Source organism: Aphelocoma coerulescens, chromosome 14 (genome assembly GCF_041296385.1).
Source record: "Aphelocoma coerulescens isolate FSJ_1873_10779 chromosome 14, UR_Acoe_1.0, whole genome shotgun sequence".
NCBI classification, from domain to species: Eukaryota; Metazoa; Chordata; class Aves; order Passeriformes; family Corvidae; genus Aphelocoma; species Aphelocoma coerulescens.
In genome coordinates this window covers 11,739,208-11,754,582 of record NC_091028.1, presented here as the reverse complement: position 1 = coordinate 11,754,582, position 15,375 = coordinate 11,739,208, and the positions used below count along the sequence as shown (strand labels likewise).

At 41.7% G+C, this 15,375-nt stretch overlaps 1 protein-coding gene across 3 annotated transcripts in view; it reads left to right on the top strand.

Annotated features, from left to right (window-relative positions):
- Nucleotides 1-15,375, top strand: part of SDK1 (sidekick cell adhesion molecule 1) — a 387,842-nt gene that overhangs the window by 285,882 nt on the left and 86,585 nt on the right. For all 3 annotated transcript variants that reach the window (XM_069030219.1, XM_069030218.1, XM_069030220.1), the window contains 4 exons: nucleotides 762-860; nucleotides 5,414-5,605; nucleotides 7,483-7,604; nucleotides 14,854-14,963. In XM_069030219.1, the coding sequence (XP_068886320.1) occupies nucleotides 762-860; nucleotides 5,414-5,605; nucleotides 7,483-7,604; nucleotides 14,854-14,963 (523 nt within the window). The remainder of the gene's footprint in view (nucleotides 1-761; nucleotides 861-5,413; nucleotides 5,606-7,482; nucleotides 7,605-14,853; nucleotides 14,964-15,375) is intronic.

Genomic DNA, 15,375 nt, shown 5'->3' with positions numbered 1-15,375 from the left:
GAGAGGCTGGACTAAATTGAAGAGGAAACAAAACATGAAATTGCTGACAAGAAATTGCCAACTGATGTCAGTGGAGCTGGAGGATACTCGGGCAGGGATCCAATGACAGAAGCACAGTGAATATAAAGTGAACAAAACCTCCTTTTTCCAGTACATCGATTGAGGACAGAACAGCACTTGGATCAAAAATCAGTCAGGTTGTCTTCCTTGAAGATCAAAATTGAGGGAGGATGGCATATTCTTGACAGTAATTCCATTTTATGCTCTTTCATTGCACACTGGGGAGCTGAAATTTTTAAGAGCTCTTGAGCTACCTCATAAAAACCCTTTAAAAGTTTCACACACTTGTATTCATTTTACAGAAGACAGTTGCCATTATGTTGGACATTTTTAGAGTTGTTTTTGAGGGAATTTATCCAAGCAGTGGCTTGTGACTCTGTCCTTGCTGTGACCTTGCACACGGGAAAGACTCTTTCCAGGTGAGGGGATTGCTGGTGGTGTTGCTGCACAGAACAGTGCAGATAAACACCTCACAGGTATCCTTGAACAAATGCTGTTCAATGTGCCCAGAGCTGGGATGATGACTGGGTGAAAGAATTGACATGACGATAGCCAGAGCATTTCTTCCCACCTTGCATTCACCTCTCCCCAAGGTTTTCAGGCTCCCTTAGCCCTGGCTCCATCCCTAACCTTGCCTTGTGAATCTGATCCCAGTTAAGTGGGGCTCAGCTATTAACAGCTTTCCTCTTCTGATTTGCCAGAGCCAGGAGCTGTGGGACACCTGAGTTTCACCGAGATTCTGGACACCTCACTCAAGGTCAGCTGGCAAGAACCTGTAGAGAAAAACGGCATCATCACAGGTATCAGCCACTATCTCTGCTTTTACTTTTTTGGTTTTTTGCTTTTACTTTTTACTTCTTTACTTGTGGGGGGGGTGGAATGTGTTGCTGCAGTGAAAAACTGTGCAGTGGAACATTTAGGGAGAATTTGGGCTATTGCTGGTTTCCTCGCCCCTCCTCTGGATAATTGAGATGTCACCAGGGAGTGTTACACAAAGTACAGCTCCAATTACTGGCAGCTCATGATTGTGGTTACTGGAAAAGCAGTTTGTGTTAGAAATCAACTCCCTACAGGGTGTCTGGCCTTGTTAAATCCTCCGTGACCTCCACCTGCGTTACTGAATTTTTGGAAATTTGTGAGACCGTGCTTGGCCTTTGCCCCAAGGGTGGGGGGTCCCTACATGGAGTTCACAGCTGCAAAGTCTGGATTGGCATTGCTGAGGTTTGCAATCAAGACCAAGCCTGAAATCAGCAGAATCCTTCATCTGTGATCAAGTGGTCTGGCTGTGGACTGTGTGACAGAATTTGCATGTCATTACTTAATTTGTTATAAACCGTCACAGGGGTTCAGAACTCTCTTGTTTCCCTTTGATGAGTCTGCCATTTGACAAGCTATTTATCTATTTACTGTATGCCAGTGTAGATACAACATCAGCAACTTCATTATTTTTCATAAAGGAAGCTATAAATACTTGAGGAAACCTCTAGTTCTTATCGACAGAGGCAATATTGTTTTCAGATGGTAAACTATTGCAGCTGCACAGGATGGAAATTCCATTTAACAAAGGCTTTCAAGGTTTTGAAGCACAATAAAAGCTCCCAGATTTTAAATTACTGGAGACAGTTGGGAAGGGAGAAGATCATTTCACATGGATCAAAGTATTTCGTGTTTTGAGCATTTAAATGTATAATTTTTTTTTTTAAATTGTGTTACCATTTTTTTTAAAGCGCATTTTAGGAGTTAAAAAATTCAGATTATCTGACCGTTGACTGTTGAAATGTTATATCAGTCTAATTTTCTGAAGCATTTTAACTTTCACAGGTGTAATTGTTTTGATAGAATTTCACCTGTCAGTGTTTTCCTCTGTGTGTCTGTAACGTGCACCGTTTGTAGCTGTGTGCTCTGTGCTGTTTGTGGAGTCCTCATGCAGATCAGCTCTGGCCTCTCCACCACGGAAACCTGCCTGAAATATGCACTGATTTAAGTGGTTTGAGAATAGAAACTAATGACTCCTGAAAGCAGAGCAGTATTGATTCAGTGAAGATGTCCAAAGCCTTTCAAGCCCAAGTGCTTAAATTTAGGTACCTCCATCCATGATGTAATACTGATCCTTGTTAAGCAGCAGGTAGCAGCTCTGTGCTTGGTGTTGCAGAATTACTTTGCTAAAAACAAGCTTCTCCCTCCCAGAATGGGTTGAAACCTGATGGAGCCAAATGATGGACGGTGTTATATTTGGGGTAAATAGTTTCAGAAGGAATTAACTGAAGAAGTTCTCTTATTCAGGACAAAATACCAGTGTGAAAATGCACAGCAGAGTTTATATGGAAAAAGAAACCTCCTTAATGATGCAAATTGCATTTGGGATAGAGGAACAGCAAAATTGCTCATGCCCTTAGCACCTCAGAGGTTTAGAGAGGGCTGCTTGGAGATCTGAGTGCTCGGGGAGGCAATTATTCATCATTTCTGCTCATTGATGTCTTTACTGGACCTTCTTGTTCCCTGCACGGGCGCTGGGAGGAGGGAAGCACAGAGGGGGTGCCCAGCAGCCAACCTGCTCTGGGAAATTGCCCATTACTCTTGCTGTAAATCTCAGTATCTTCCTCGTTCCCTCAGCAAACATTGATTTATGAGCATCTGGATGTGGATGGACAGTTTGTGATTGGGCGTAGTGCTCTCGTGTAGAGAATTTACTCCACATCAACAGAAAATTATTTCTGAAACTCCTCTGGTCGTTAGTTCCCGTTAGGCAGCGTTTTGTGGAGTGCCAAACTGTGGGGGAAGGATCTGTGGCACCTTCCCTGTCCTCACTCACACTGGAGCCAGAGGAAACCCTCTGGAAAATCCGGCTGCGCTCCCCACGCACGTTTCTGGCAGGGATGGCATCTGTAACACAGGCAGTGTGTTCTCACCAGCCACATGGCCCAGAGTTCTGCCCATCTGCTGCTCAGGGTGGCTGAAGTGCTACTTGGGGGTGCAGTGCTTGTTGTTCCTTTCCTTCAGTGCTTTTTTTTTCATCTGTTTCTGTTATGCCTGATTGCTTTTGGTGTTGTGTCTGCTTGCTGTGTATGTACAGATTTTCTGTTCTCATCTTTTATATGACTGGAATTTAACTATACATCTGGGACTGAAATCCCTGACAGTAAATATTGCCTCTTTGCCTTTTCTTCAATTTACACAGAAACTCAGGATATTCTTCCTGGTGAACTTTTTTTTTTTCCAGAAAATAAATACATAGGGACTATGTGCCTAATGGGCGGGAAAGCTGGGTCTCATCCTGTAGTCACAAGGGAGAAGAGATAAAATGTCCAAAGAATAATCACCAACATTTGATGTATAACCTAAGCTTATCCAGATGGGAGAGGAGATATCTCAATCACTGAAGATTGCCTGGTGCATGCTGAATGACACTTTCTATTGTCCATAAGCAACAAATGGATAGAGGGAGCGTTAAAAGTCCCCTGCTTATCTTCCTCTGGTTATTTATTGTCTGGAACAGACTGCACCCACAGCTATTGAAAGAAAAGGGTGTTTGTGATGATCCTTCTGCTTGCAACTCCTTCGTGCCCCTTCACTGAGCATCAAATGCAGGGGACAGTCAGCCCCCACCTTTCTGCTCATCCTCTGTTAATTCAGGCAACGGAGTCCTTAAATTTTGTCAGCATCTTCCTACAGATTACAGTCCTGCCTGTGCTACATCAACTCTGGTCTGGCAAATGGCTCTTAAGCCTTTTCAGAGAGCACCAAAACACCACAGTGTTTCTAAGACACCGGTAAATTACTGAGTTAATTAATTACCACTCCGACACTTATTTAAAACCAGTTCCAGATGAGCGTTCAGGAGTTTTTCACCTTCCCCTTTACAGTGCAAAGTCAGAGGAGCATTTGTGGTGTAAGTGGAATTGTTGAAGCATCACCTCCCTTTATCACTGCCCCCTCACCTGAAATGTAATTAGTGACTGTGTGAGCACACTGAGCCCATTTTCATGCAAAATCAGATTAAGATGAATCCCTGTCAGTGATGGCAGCTCGAAAGAGAGGACGGAGAACGTCTCACACCTCTCTGACTCTTGCAGAAATATTTGTCTCACCATGCTTTTGACTCATGAGATGATGCTTTCTTGCTGATTAATACCACGAGGGATATTGCTACATCAATTCATATATGTTAATCAGCTTATCATGTCTTTTTCTTTTTAAAAATTTGAAAAAAAAAAAAAACCTCAAGCCCTCTAACTGGTCTGAATTCCTCATCTTAGATGATGGCAACAGAAACCCAGTAGGGAGTTTCTCTAGCCAGTTTGCCTTGTGCATGGTTCACTCAGTGGGATTCCTTTCTGTTAGTCCTTTTCACTCACATCAAATTTCACAGGCATTCAAGAGCTATGTGTATTTTTTTTTTTCACCCTCTGAGTCAAATCACAAAGAAAGCGGCAATCAAGCAAACTTTTCAGACATGCTCTCGGGGGACTGGCACAGCGAGGTTCACATGGGTTCAAATGAGAATAAAGTGGGACTGGGCAGGAGGAGGACAAGCAGATTTGGAGGTAAAATTGAGCAAATCAGACAGTGGAAAGTTTCAAAAGTTCTTGGAAGGCAAGTGGTTATCAAAGAGATAAAAAGGAAAGCCTGGTTGTGATAGAAGAATAATATGGAGGTCAGGGCAGGTGCAGCTTTGGACAATGCATTGGCTCCAAGATGGTTTTGAAAGAAAGGATAATGATTCACCCTGCTGAAGGATTTCTGCAAGGAACAAGCGGTGGGGAGTAGAGGTTTTTCAGTTCCTAGAAGATTCCCACAATGTTCCTGCCTGATTGTTACTGTCAGATTTCTAAGCATTTCTAAGCAGGCAGCAGTGAAGGTTACTTCAGCCTGCAAAGGGAGAAGTCCTACTAAGCACATGGAGATTTTTAATCAGATATTCCAGTAGATGTTGTATTTTCCAGTGTTTCTTCCTGTTTGCTTTGTAGAGTTCACAGAATGAAAATCCACCTTTCTGTCATCCCCAGAAAATCCACCTCCTGTTATCCCCAGGTTTCCAGGCCATTTCATAGGAAGCACAGAAAAAAAAAGACAGTTGAGACCTCATGTTTTCCTAGTAGGGACATACCCCGTGGGGTACCTGCATCAATTGTTCATCAGAAATAACAATATTTGAAAAATACTTGGGTGTTTTAGCCAGTGTGTACTTCAAGGAGGGTTTTTTCTATTTATAAAAGTGACCACAAGGAATGGCTTAAGGAACAAGGATCCACCACTACCCACAAGCACGGGCAGGAATTCTCTGGGTTATTGTAGAGCTGGGCCTTGACAGGAGAACTGTGTCCCCCTGACTTGTGGGTGATCTGCTTTGCAGGGTACCAGATCTCCTGGGAGGTGTACGGCAGGAACGAGTCCCGCCTGGCCCGCACCCTGTCCAACAGCACCCTGGAGTACAAGATCACGGGGCTGTCGTCCCTCACCACCTACACCATCGAGGTGGCGGCCGTGACCGCCCAGGGCAGCGGCTGGGTCACCTCCTCCACCATCTCCTCTGGAGTGCCCCCAGGTTGGTGAAGCTGCAGGGAACAAAGAAAATGTGCCAGTTCTTCGTGTTCCTGTGGTCCAAAGGTCACACGTTACTTCAGTTCAGCAGTAATAAAAATGGTTTTATTTGTAAAGCGCTGGAATTCTTTGCCGCGTAATTTAGATTTAATTTTTGGAACAGAGTGAAGTGTTAACGTGAAGATATTTGTGGTTTGAAACTTCCAGGAAGTTGAGGATGTTTAATACGAATACAAAAGGAGTTGTAGGTCTGACAAAGGAATGGACAAAGTAATAAAGTGGATACAGTACAGAATCTCTTGACATTTACCAAGTGACATCAGAATGAAGCCTGGATCAATTCAAAAAGTGTTGCTTTGGGGGAAGAAATAAAGTTTGGGTGATATTAAAATGAAAAGGATTTTCCATGTGGAAATAATACAGCTTATGTCAACTATGAGTGTTTCACTTGTACAGTGAATCTAAAATCTTACTTACAAGAATTTGAAGTTGTGGCCTGAAAAAAGACTTGGGAGGAGGCAGTTCTGTCCCACATTGTCCGAGTTACCATTTGGGCACCTGTATATTTACCCTTTTTACATTTTGTTTTTAAAATTCTACACTCCACCCCACCCAGTATAAAAAGCAAACTAAACAGCCAACTCATACCTCAGAGAATCAGTTGCACTTAATACAGAGGTTATAGAAGTAGAATTTCCCAAAGTGGAGCAGTTATTGTTCATCACTGAGGGAATTCAGTTTTTCCTTCTCCAGTATATTTGAACTTTTCTGTATATCCTGAAGTATGTTTGCCCTTCTTTTCCCTAATCATAGATAATTGTGACAAGCTGTAGACTGGATCAATGCCATGATATCTGATGGCAGGATGCCTGCCAGATAACAGCATTATCCCACTTGGGCAGGGTTGGGTTATCGATCGTGGTTCCCACAAATGTGAAGTAAGAACCAAGAAATACTGGGTATTTGTGCATACTTGAAATATATGCCAAAAATTGCCCATTTTTGGCCTTTTGCAGTTGCACGGAGTGCAGCATTATTATAAAATTACAGAATGGTTTGGGTTGGAAGGGACCCGAAAGATAATTTAGTTGCAACTCCCTGCCATGGGCAGGGACACCTTCCACTAGATAATTACTGATTATAGTAGTTATTTCCATTTGTTATAAATGCAGGTAACTATTGGGAATTTATTCTAAACACTCTATATTTAATCTCTTCTCTGGACTTGGTTTTGTTGTTAATTCAGATGATATAAAAAATGTAAATGCCAGTATAATCTTGACTGATGGGAGGCAAAGATCTGATTTGGGCTGCAGATTTTTCCTTGTAGGAGGTCACTCTATTTGCTACAGGAATTGAAAAAAAAAAAAAACCTATCTACTTTAATCAGGCATCAGAAATGCCCTGGGAAAACCCAGATATTAAAGGTTAATATAAATACACTACCCAAAACTTCGAGTATTTTCCTGTTGTAGTTGTATGTTCTCTAAGAAGTAAATAAAAATTATTGTCATTTAATTCCAGGGAAACAGAAGTGCAGTGGAATTAGGTGACTTGGCAGACCTGGAGCTGGGAAGTGCCTTCCCCCCAGGACCATTAGGGTTTGTTCATTGGGAAGCTTCTCTAAAATAATACCTGTAATTCTGTAGCTGGGGACTTTCTTTCCTCGTTTGATCTGTAAAAATGTGGCGCATGCTCAGAGCAGCAGAAATAGTAATGCTGTAATACTCTGCCAAAAAGAAAAGAAAAATGACCACAACTGGGGCAAATAGAGCCCTTTTCTCTGTGTTTTTTTTATATTGGAAATTGAATGTCAGCTTGTGTTACCGACTCCTAGACAAAGAGTGTTTCTATCTCTCATTTACTTTTCTGCTTCTCCAGAACTTCCAGGTGCTCCAACCAACCTGGTGATTTCCAACATCAGCCCTCGCTCTGCCACACTTCAATTCCGCCCAGGATACGATGGCAAAACCTCCATCTCCAAGTGGATAGTGGAAGGCCAGGTATGTCCCTGACAAAATTATCTTAATAAAGGTTCTGAGGGGATAAAACAAGTCTAACCTAATGAATTCCTGTTGGGATTTCAGGTTTTGTTACTTTGGGTCAGAGCTCCTCTGTAAATGGCCTGGGGTAGCTGTCCAGGGGGTCCTGGGAAGGTTGAGATGCAGGGAAATTTGAGAGGCTCAGTTCAGAGATGTCTGTGTCAGCCAGAGAGAAAAGGGTCAGATGAATGCTGGAACTTCTCTTCAAAAGAACAAGAGAAAAATGTGTTACATAATACATATATATATGTGTGTGTGTGTGTGAGAATGCTTATCCTTAAATAATTCACACAGGTCTTTGTTTATGTTCAGAAGAACACCATGTACACCATAAACAGCACACACAGCAGAGCTTTAGTCCATCCGTCTATTTTTAAAAGGATTTGAAACTTTTGTTTATGTTCTGTGAGGTGTCTTTTCAAAAGTTTGGAATTATTATCTCAGAGATTCAGAGTATAGAAAGAATTTTATTGAACAGTAAAAATACCATTGTTCATGAGATTGAGTGTGTTTTTCTATCTTGTAATGGAATATACCAAGGTTTTCTCTCCAGGCCTCTAGATATGAATAGGATGAATTCTCTTCTTCATCAGCTTTAAACAATATCCCTCTTTCTGCTGTCATTATGCCTTGGAGGAGTTATATATTCCTCATTTGTTCTCCTGACAGATGAGCTTTGCTTCTTGCTTTCCACCCACTGATCTTTATAAATAATATAATCTGTTTTTAAGACCGAATGTTGGACTCCTTAAATCACCGTCACCACTTAGACATGTTGATACAATCACTTCACTTGGTAATGATTTTGTTGTGAACAAGTTGGTACATTTGGTGCCATTTATATACACATTATGGCATATTACAGAATTAAACACCAAAATCCGATAATATGGTGGCTTAGCACATTCTGAGGAGCATTTTCCTGCTGGAACACCGCATTGATGTTGCTAGGAATTTGTTAATTCAGTGAGTTGCAGAACGCTACTGAAGTGAAGCAAATTTGAATGCTTTAAAACTGCAGTGATAATTATCATGAAGTTCATCTGCATCTTTGAAGAGCCCTGGGTACCAATAGGAGTTTGAACAGTCCTTGGTGTGCAGGGAGGGAAGGGAGGGTCTTTCTTGTTCACAAACTCTCACCAATATCTCTAGCATTGCTAGAAAAGTCCAGGGGTTCTTGGTTTTGATAGATCCAGGAATTATTTGCTCCTTTTGGGGAAGGAGTACAGCCAAGTCCTTGTGGAATCTGGGCAGTCCTTTTAACCACAGTAACCCTGCAAGTTTCTTCTGCACCACACCTCACTGCTCAGCTTTAATACAACACGAAATGTTGCTCCTAGTGGATTTCAGGAAAAAATAAAAATTCTTGCTCACCTGATTAATGAAAATCAGTTTAGGTATGCAGAGAAATTGGTGAGTCCTTAAGGATATAGCAAATCCTGTTTCCAGGATGACAGCTGCGTATGATCCTTTGTTCACAGCCTCTTCCTGCCAGCACTCCTCTCAAACTCTTTCTCTCTGAAAGAGCAGTTTCACAGCTCCTTCAGCCAACCTAAAGCAGAGCTCTCATTGTCCTGCTCCGGTTCCCTCTCCCCATCCCACTTACCAAGACTTTTCCTTCTCCTGCCTTCTGTGTGCACTGACACAGGATCAGACCCAGAGCTGCTGGAACTTTGATCCAGCCAAGAACAAATGAGTTTCAGACAGATCAACTCTGCAAAGGCTATGTGTGATCAGAACATCATTGTAAGGGGAAGGGGTGTGAATATGGCAATGGGAGCAGAGATCAGGGCAGCAGTGCCTCTGTCTCCACTTGGATCCAAGATGCCTTGGACCTGCCCACCTTTCAAAGAGACAAAAGCTTTTGCAAAATTGTTTTTTTGCTGCCAGAGACACCTCAGTCTCCATTTCTGACTTTCATGTTGTCTGTTCTCAGCTGGGATTTGTCCATGCTGGGATGCAGGCTGCTGTATTTTAGCATGGACAACCAAAATTGCTCCTTAGGACCGTGTTGGATTGAAGGGCAGTGGTTGTACAATACTGAAATGGAGGGAGGGTTTTTGTCCTTCTGGATCTTTCATTCACTGACCCATGTACAGCTTTTAATAGCAGTGTTAAGTGTTTCATGCCTTGGCATTAAATTAAAAGCCACTTAAGGGGTGGTTTTGCACACTCTGATTTTAAAGCTGATGGTATTGCCAAGGGACAGGATGACATTTAGCTATAAAACATTAATCTGAAGTTGGGCAATTCATCTGTGTCCCTCCCCCTCTGTAAGGGGCAACACCTTTGTTTTGGACATCCTTGATATTCTGAGTCTTCTCTTCCATCTCTACTGGGAATTTACCTTTCACTCTCAATGTCTGACTCCTTACAGACAAAAGTCAGCTGTTTTGTATTCACAAACACAACCAACCTGCCACCAACGTGTTTTTCTTCTTTGTTCCTTTATTTGGCAGAAAGCTTCCTTAGTGAGGGCAGGTCTAGAAAACGTTCCAAGTGCTCCAGTTTGGCAGAGAGCCATTTTTGAAGTCTGATACTTCATGAACAATTTGGATGAGAAACACAGCTGGGAATTCCAGCTGACGTGAAATTTTGTGCATCTGGCCTTGGTTTCTGCTTTTTGTGCCTGGGTGTAAATTCATGGGAGCCACTGTGGAACTAATTCTCAATTATGTCAATGAACATGAGAGGAGATCAAGTCTTTAAGAATTTAGTGTTGGTAGATACTGAAATATCAAGCATTAAAAATCCCATTTCTGTGTTTCTAGTGAAGGTACATTCTGTACTTTTGAAGGGAGTTTTTTCAAAATCACTAGATTGTTTCTTTTCCATCTTTTTTATCTAGACTCAGGACTGGAGGGAACTGGATTTCCAAAACAGAGAACTACAAAAATGTACCAATGCTTTGAAAAAATACTTCTAACTTTTTTTTCCCTATTACATAGAGTATAATCTAAAGGGAAGAGACTCAAATGTAATGTAAAGGTTCCACTGACACTTGCTCAGAGGGACCAGCAGTCCCCCTGCCTTGTGGCATTGACACTCACAGGTAACTTGTTCCTTCACAAAGAATTTCAGTAAATCCTTCCAGCCATCCTGTCCTCTCTGATGCAGATAGAGCATAGGTTGCAGACTCTGTATTTTGGCAATTTTTAGCCAAGAATGACAATGAATCCCTGCTGGTGTTCATATAGTTTCATGTTTGCACTCTGTTGCAATCCAGTTTCTTATTTTTCTTGTGTTGGATTTTTCCTGGGGTTTTGTCAGGAAAAATATGCATAAATGGATCATAGAATGGTTTGGGTTGGAAGGGACCTTGAGGATCACCCAGTTTCAACCTATCCTGACTGTGCCTTGGTGGTGCTCAGTCCACATCATTGAGCTTATTACAGAATCTGGGATAACTTCTGCCCAGTCTGGTGTGTTTTTTGGTGATTAACATTATTTGCAGGCAGCACAAGACCTGCAGAATGGCTGAAATTTCTGAAGAGGTGTCACATTTCCTGGAGCCATGAACGTATGGCTATTATAGAGAGTTTTGCTTAAAGCCTTTCTGCTGTTTTTAGAGACCCCTTTGTATGAATGCCATGGTGAGCAGCAGCAGTTTCAAAGTGGTAAAACCTTTAAAGTATTATCTCTGTGTTCCCTTCTAAAGCCGTGAGTTGGGAAAGAAGTTGCAACTTTTAACCATGAATTTGTGTGGTTTTGTGGGTGAAGTCAGTGACCCAGATTGGATTCATCCATTGCACCAGGTGATTCTCTGGGTGTCGTTTTCACTTCAGAGCTGGTAAATAAAGTGTCTGAAACTCTGACAGTTTTATGCCCTTGACAATCTCTAAATCAAAAATGGCGGAATCAATGTAAGGATTTAGCAAGAAAAAAAATTGCACCTGGGCTGACATCCCCTGAACTGAATTTCTCCCAAAGCGATTTCAAATGTGTGAGTTATGGACCTCTAAAACGAAAACTCTGACACATCTTGAACTATAGTAGGACACAGGGTACCTCTATAATGTACAGAAACATTGTGTTTGCCTTGCCTGCAGTTAGTACTTTATAACTGAAGTTTTGGAGGCATTGCTGCCTTACACAAATGATTTTTTCATTCCAAATTTTAATTTTTGAGGTTGTTTTATTTTTAAGTCAGAGTTCTGCAACTTTGCTCATGCAGTGCATTCCATCAGAAAACGTTGAGTCATTTTATAAAATATGTAACGTTTGCCTTTTAAGAAATGGAGAAACTAATGCACGGGGAAGTAAAAGGTTCTGACATCACTCTCAATATTGTTTTATACTGTCTCATTCCTGCAATAATAAAGGAATATGCCCTTTTATTGGATGTGTTGCTTTGGGAGCAGCTGAGGGGTGGGAAGGAATATGTGCTAAGCAGTGATGGCTGATGGCTATTGAGCATTCTGTGAAGTGTCTCGGGGCACAGAGGTGTTTTAATTGTGGCAGTCCTGGGGTTCCTGGGGGCTGTGGCTCTGTGGCAGTGGGAAGGTGCAGAGTGTGTTCCTCGAGTTTTTATGCTGATGGTAACAGAAAAGCAGTTGGTGTCTCATCTGCCTCCCAAAACAAAGCACCCACGAGCGTGTGTGATCTGTCAACAAACACCATCCAGCTCTGAAGTGTGCATACACTGTTATCCAAAAAAATAGCTACAAGAAAGAAGCCTTTAACTTCACTTGATGTTCTGCAGAGTGGCTCAGAGTGGGCTCTCTTGCCCCTCAAAGGACTCTTTTATCCCAACCACTGCCCGTGGTTCTTTCTGCCCCGTGGGAATCCCTTTGTACTCTGATTCTTGAAACTGATACATTTCCTCTGATCTGACATCAGAGTGTTTCAGCAAAAATAATTTCCTTTTCCTTCCAGAGCCTGAAACTTGGAATCTGCTATAGATTTTGGGGAACTTAAAAATATAAAGTCCATCACTGAAGGTTTTCTTCTAAGGCTCACTTCTGAGAATACGTACATACATACATACATGTATATAGATATATAAAATAAATAAATGAAACTTCTTTTGAGCAACATGGACCTAGTACAAGATCCTTAATGTTTCCACCTTTGCAGCCCACCAGAAAATGTCTCACTTGAGTCAATGTCAGCCCTGCTGGGCCATGTGGTCCTTAATGTGTATTAATGACCTGCCTGCTCTGCGCAACAATTGCAACCTGTGGGCCTACTTTTTCTTTTCCTCATTATTTTGTTAGGCAAGAAATATTTTAAAAAGCTCTTACTGCTCTTAGAATAGAAAAAGACAACTTAGCCACCACTGGAGATTATTTGCAGCCTCCAGAGCACTGTAGATTGTTGCTATACAATTACTGCAGCACTTGGAGGTGATGCTGTTAAGTGCAAGATTTGCAAAAATAAGCATTTACTATAGACTTCCCACAGTATTAATAGAAAACTCATTTAATAAAAAGTGTTCTCTGTCTCCTAGACTGAAATCAACAATCTCATCCTTTCTTTGTTTGTGTAGGGCTTTTTTCTTCTTTAAATGTCTTCTTCAACTCTTTGTTCTCCAGGTTCAGTTTAGGGATGTTCTGTTTTACCCTGCAGACCTGCCTCAACTTGTTTCTCTTCAGCTTCCACATCCATGAGCTTCACTACAATTTATGGAGCTTGGTTAGGACTGGGAATTTTAAAAGGTCCACAATCTTCACTACCATCTATTTTATATGCTGTTTAGTGTGTGGCAGGGACCTTGATCCCCAACAAGTCTGAAAGGCCCATCCAGACCTGTTCAGCCACATCCTCCAAGGAATCAGTGCTCTGCTGGGAAGACCAGAGAGGATTCTTTCCACAGTGCAATGCAGAACTTATTTCTCTGGCCTAATTTTCTTTGTGTCGTTTCCTCATGCACAAATATAAATATGCAGCACATCAAGTCCTGGGTGAGCGAAGAACTAAAACATCTATAAATAAATCAGGCTGCTTCTCCTGAAGGGGGGAAAAAAAAAAGAAAAAAGTGAATGAAACCTAATTTTCTATTTGAAGTACTTGGGATACATGAGGTACTTTGGGCTGTGGTGCCTATAGAGTGTTTGACAGCGTCTGTGGCTGTAACTTGTACACAGAACTTGCAAGGGATCTGTTTAAAAAAGATTAAAGGAAATAGCTCTTTACACAGTGGATTGTGAGCTTCTGGAATGTGTTGCCACAGCAGCCTGTGGGAATAGATAGTGTCAGTAGGTTAAGAAGGGATAAGGTGCCTTCATGGATAAGTCTGACTAGACACTGAAGGGAAGAGCTGCCCAGATACCCTCTTCCATCCTTCAGCCTCTGACTGTGGATACCAGGGCGAGGGAATTGGGCTACACTCACTCTTTGTGGCAGGGTTGGAACACCAGAGGAATGTGCTCAGTGCTAGGGAATTATTCCAGGGGCCTTGCCTGAGCTCTCCTGGTGTCTGGCCATCCACCCCTTCTCTTCTCCCCTTCTCCACACTCCTCCCATGGCTCTCAGGCACAGCCATGCCCACAGACGCTGCATCTTCCACGTCAGGCTCTGGCCTTTCTCTCATTCCCTGTTGGCTTCCTTTTAAGTCCTGATTCATCTTCATTTAATCTCCAGAAAGCTGCATGGAAAGTAATGCTCAATTCTCATCAGTGTTTAGTCCCTTCTAGCACTGCTGTGGCTGAGGGCCCATGTTGGGTAACATGTTGTGATTAATTAATACAAAGGATTGCTCATGGAAAAGTCTGGTCTGAGTGCAGAGCAGCAGATGAGGTTAAAACACTTTTGTTCTTTGACTTTGTTCTTGTTTCTCTGTCTTCATTTCCATGGCATTTTGCCTCCATTGAGACTTACTTAGTATGCATCAGTTCCTGCGAGTTATTATCAAGGCTATTTTTCATTCTCTTATATTACTACTTGATACTTTTGTATTGTGGCAGGAAGATTGAACAGGGTATTATTGCTCTCATGGTGTTTTTCTGGAGTGGATCTTATCACAGGATCGGGTGAAGTCCCATCAGGTACAAGGAGACTTGGCTAACTTGGCTGGGTTTTCCCTTTTACAAATAACTAGTCATATAAAAATTAGTATTAACTGGAAAATGTGTTTAGCAGCGTTTGTGCTTCCACTGCTGTGATGCCACAATGACACACATCATAAAAGAGGTTACATATATTTATTTATATGTATATTTACATAATTTATAATCTACTTTGTATTCCTTCTTACCTTCCCCTTGTACAGGTTGGTGTGCTGGGTGATGAAGAAGAATGGGTGACTCTTCATGAGGTGGAGAATGAACCTGATGCTCAGATGCTGGAGGTACCAAACCTCACTCCATACACTCATTACAGGTAAGAACAGCAGGTAATCAGCTGCAACATGGGGAAAAAAAATGAGTAAATAGCAGCATGGAACAGCTTTCCTAATCAGAGACATCTGGCTGGGTTTTATAATCGGAACAAAAGGGGGAAGTTTTGCTGTTTTTATAGGTTATACTTAAAATTACTAATCTGATATTGTTAATTGTAATTTGCATACAATCCAGTTGATAACATTTAGAAGGAAATTCAAGTGCCCAGTGAGATGCTTTTACAAGTAACTGCTATCCTGTGATTTCCTTCCCTGAAGGGAGCACCAGTGGAACATCAGCCAGTGACAAATCAATTGTAGCTAAACTGGTGCAAACCTGTAATTACATATTTGCATCAGTTTAAACATCACTTTATTGATTTAACTTAATTTGGTAACATCAGTTAGATGAAA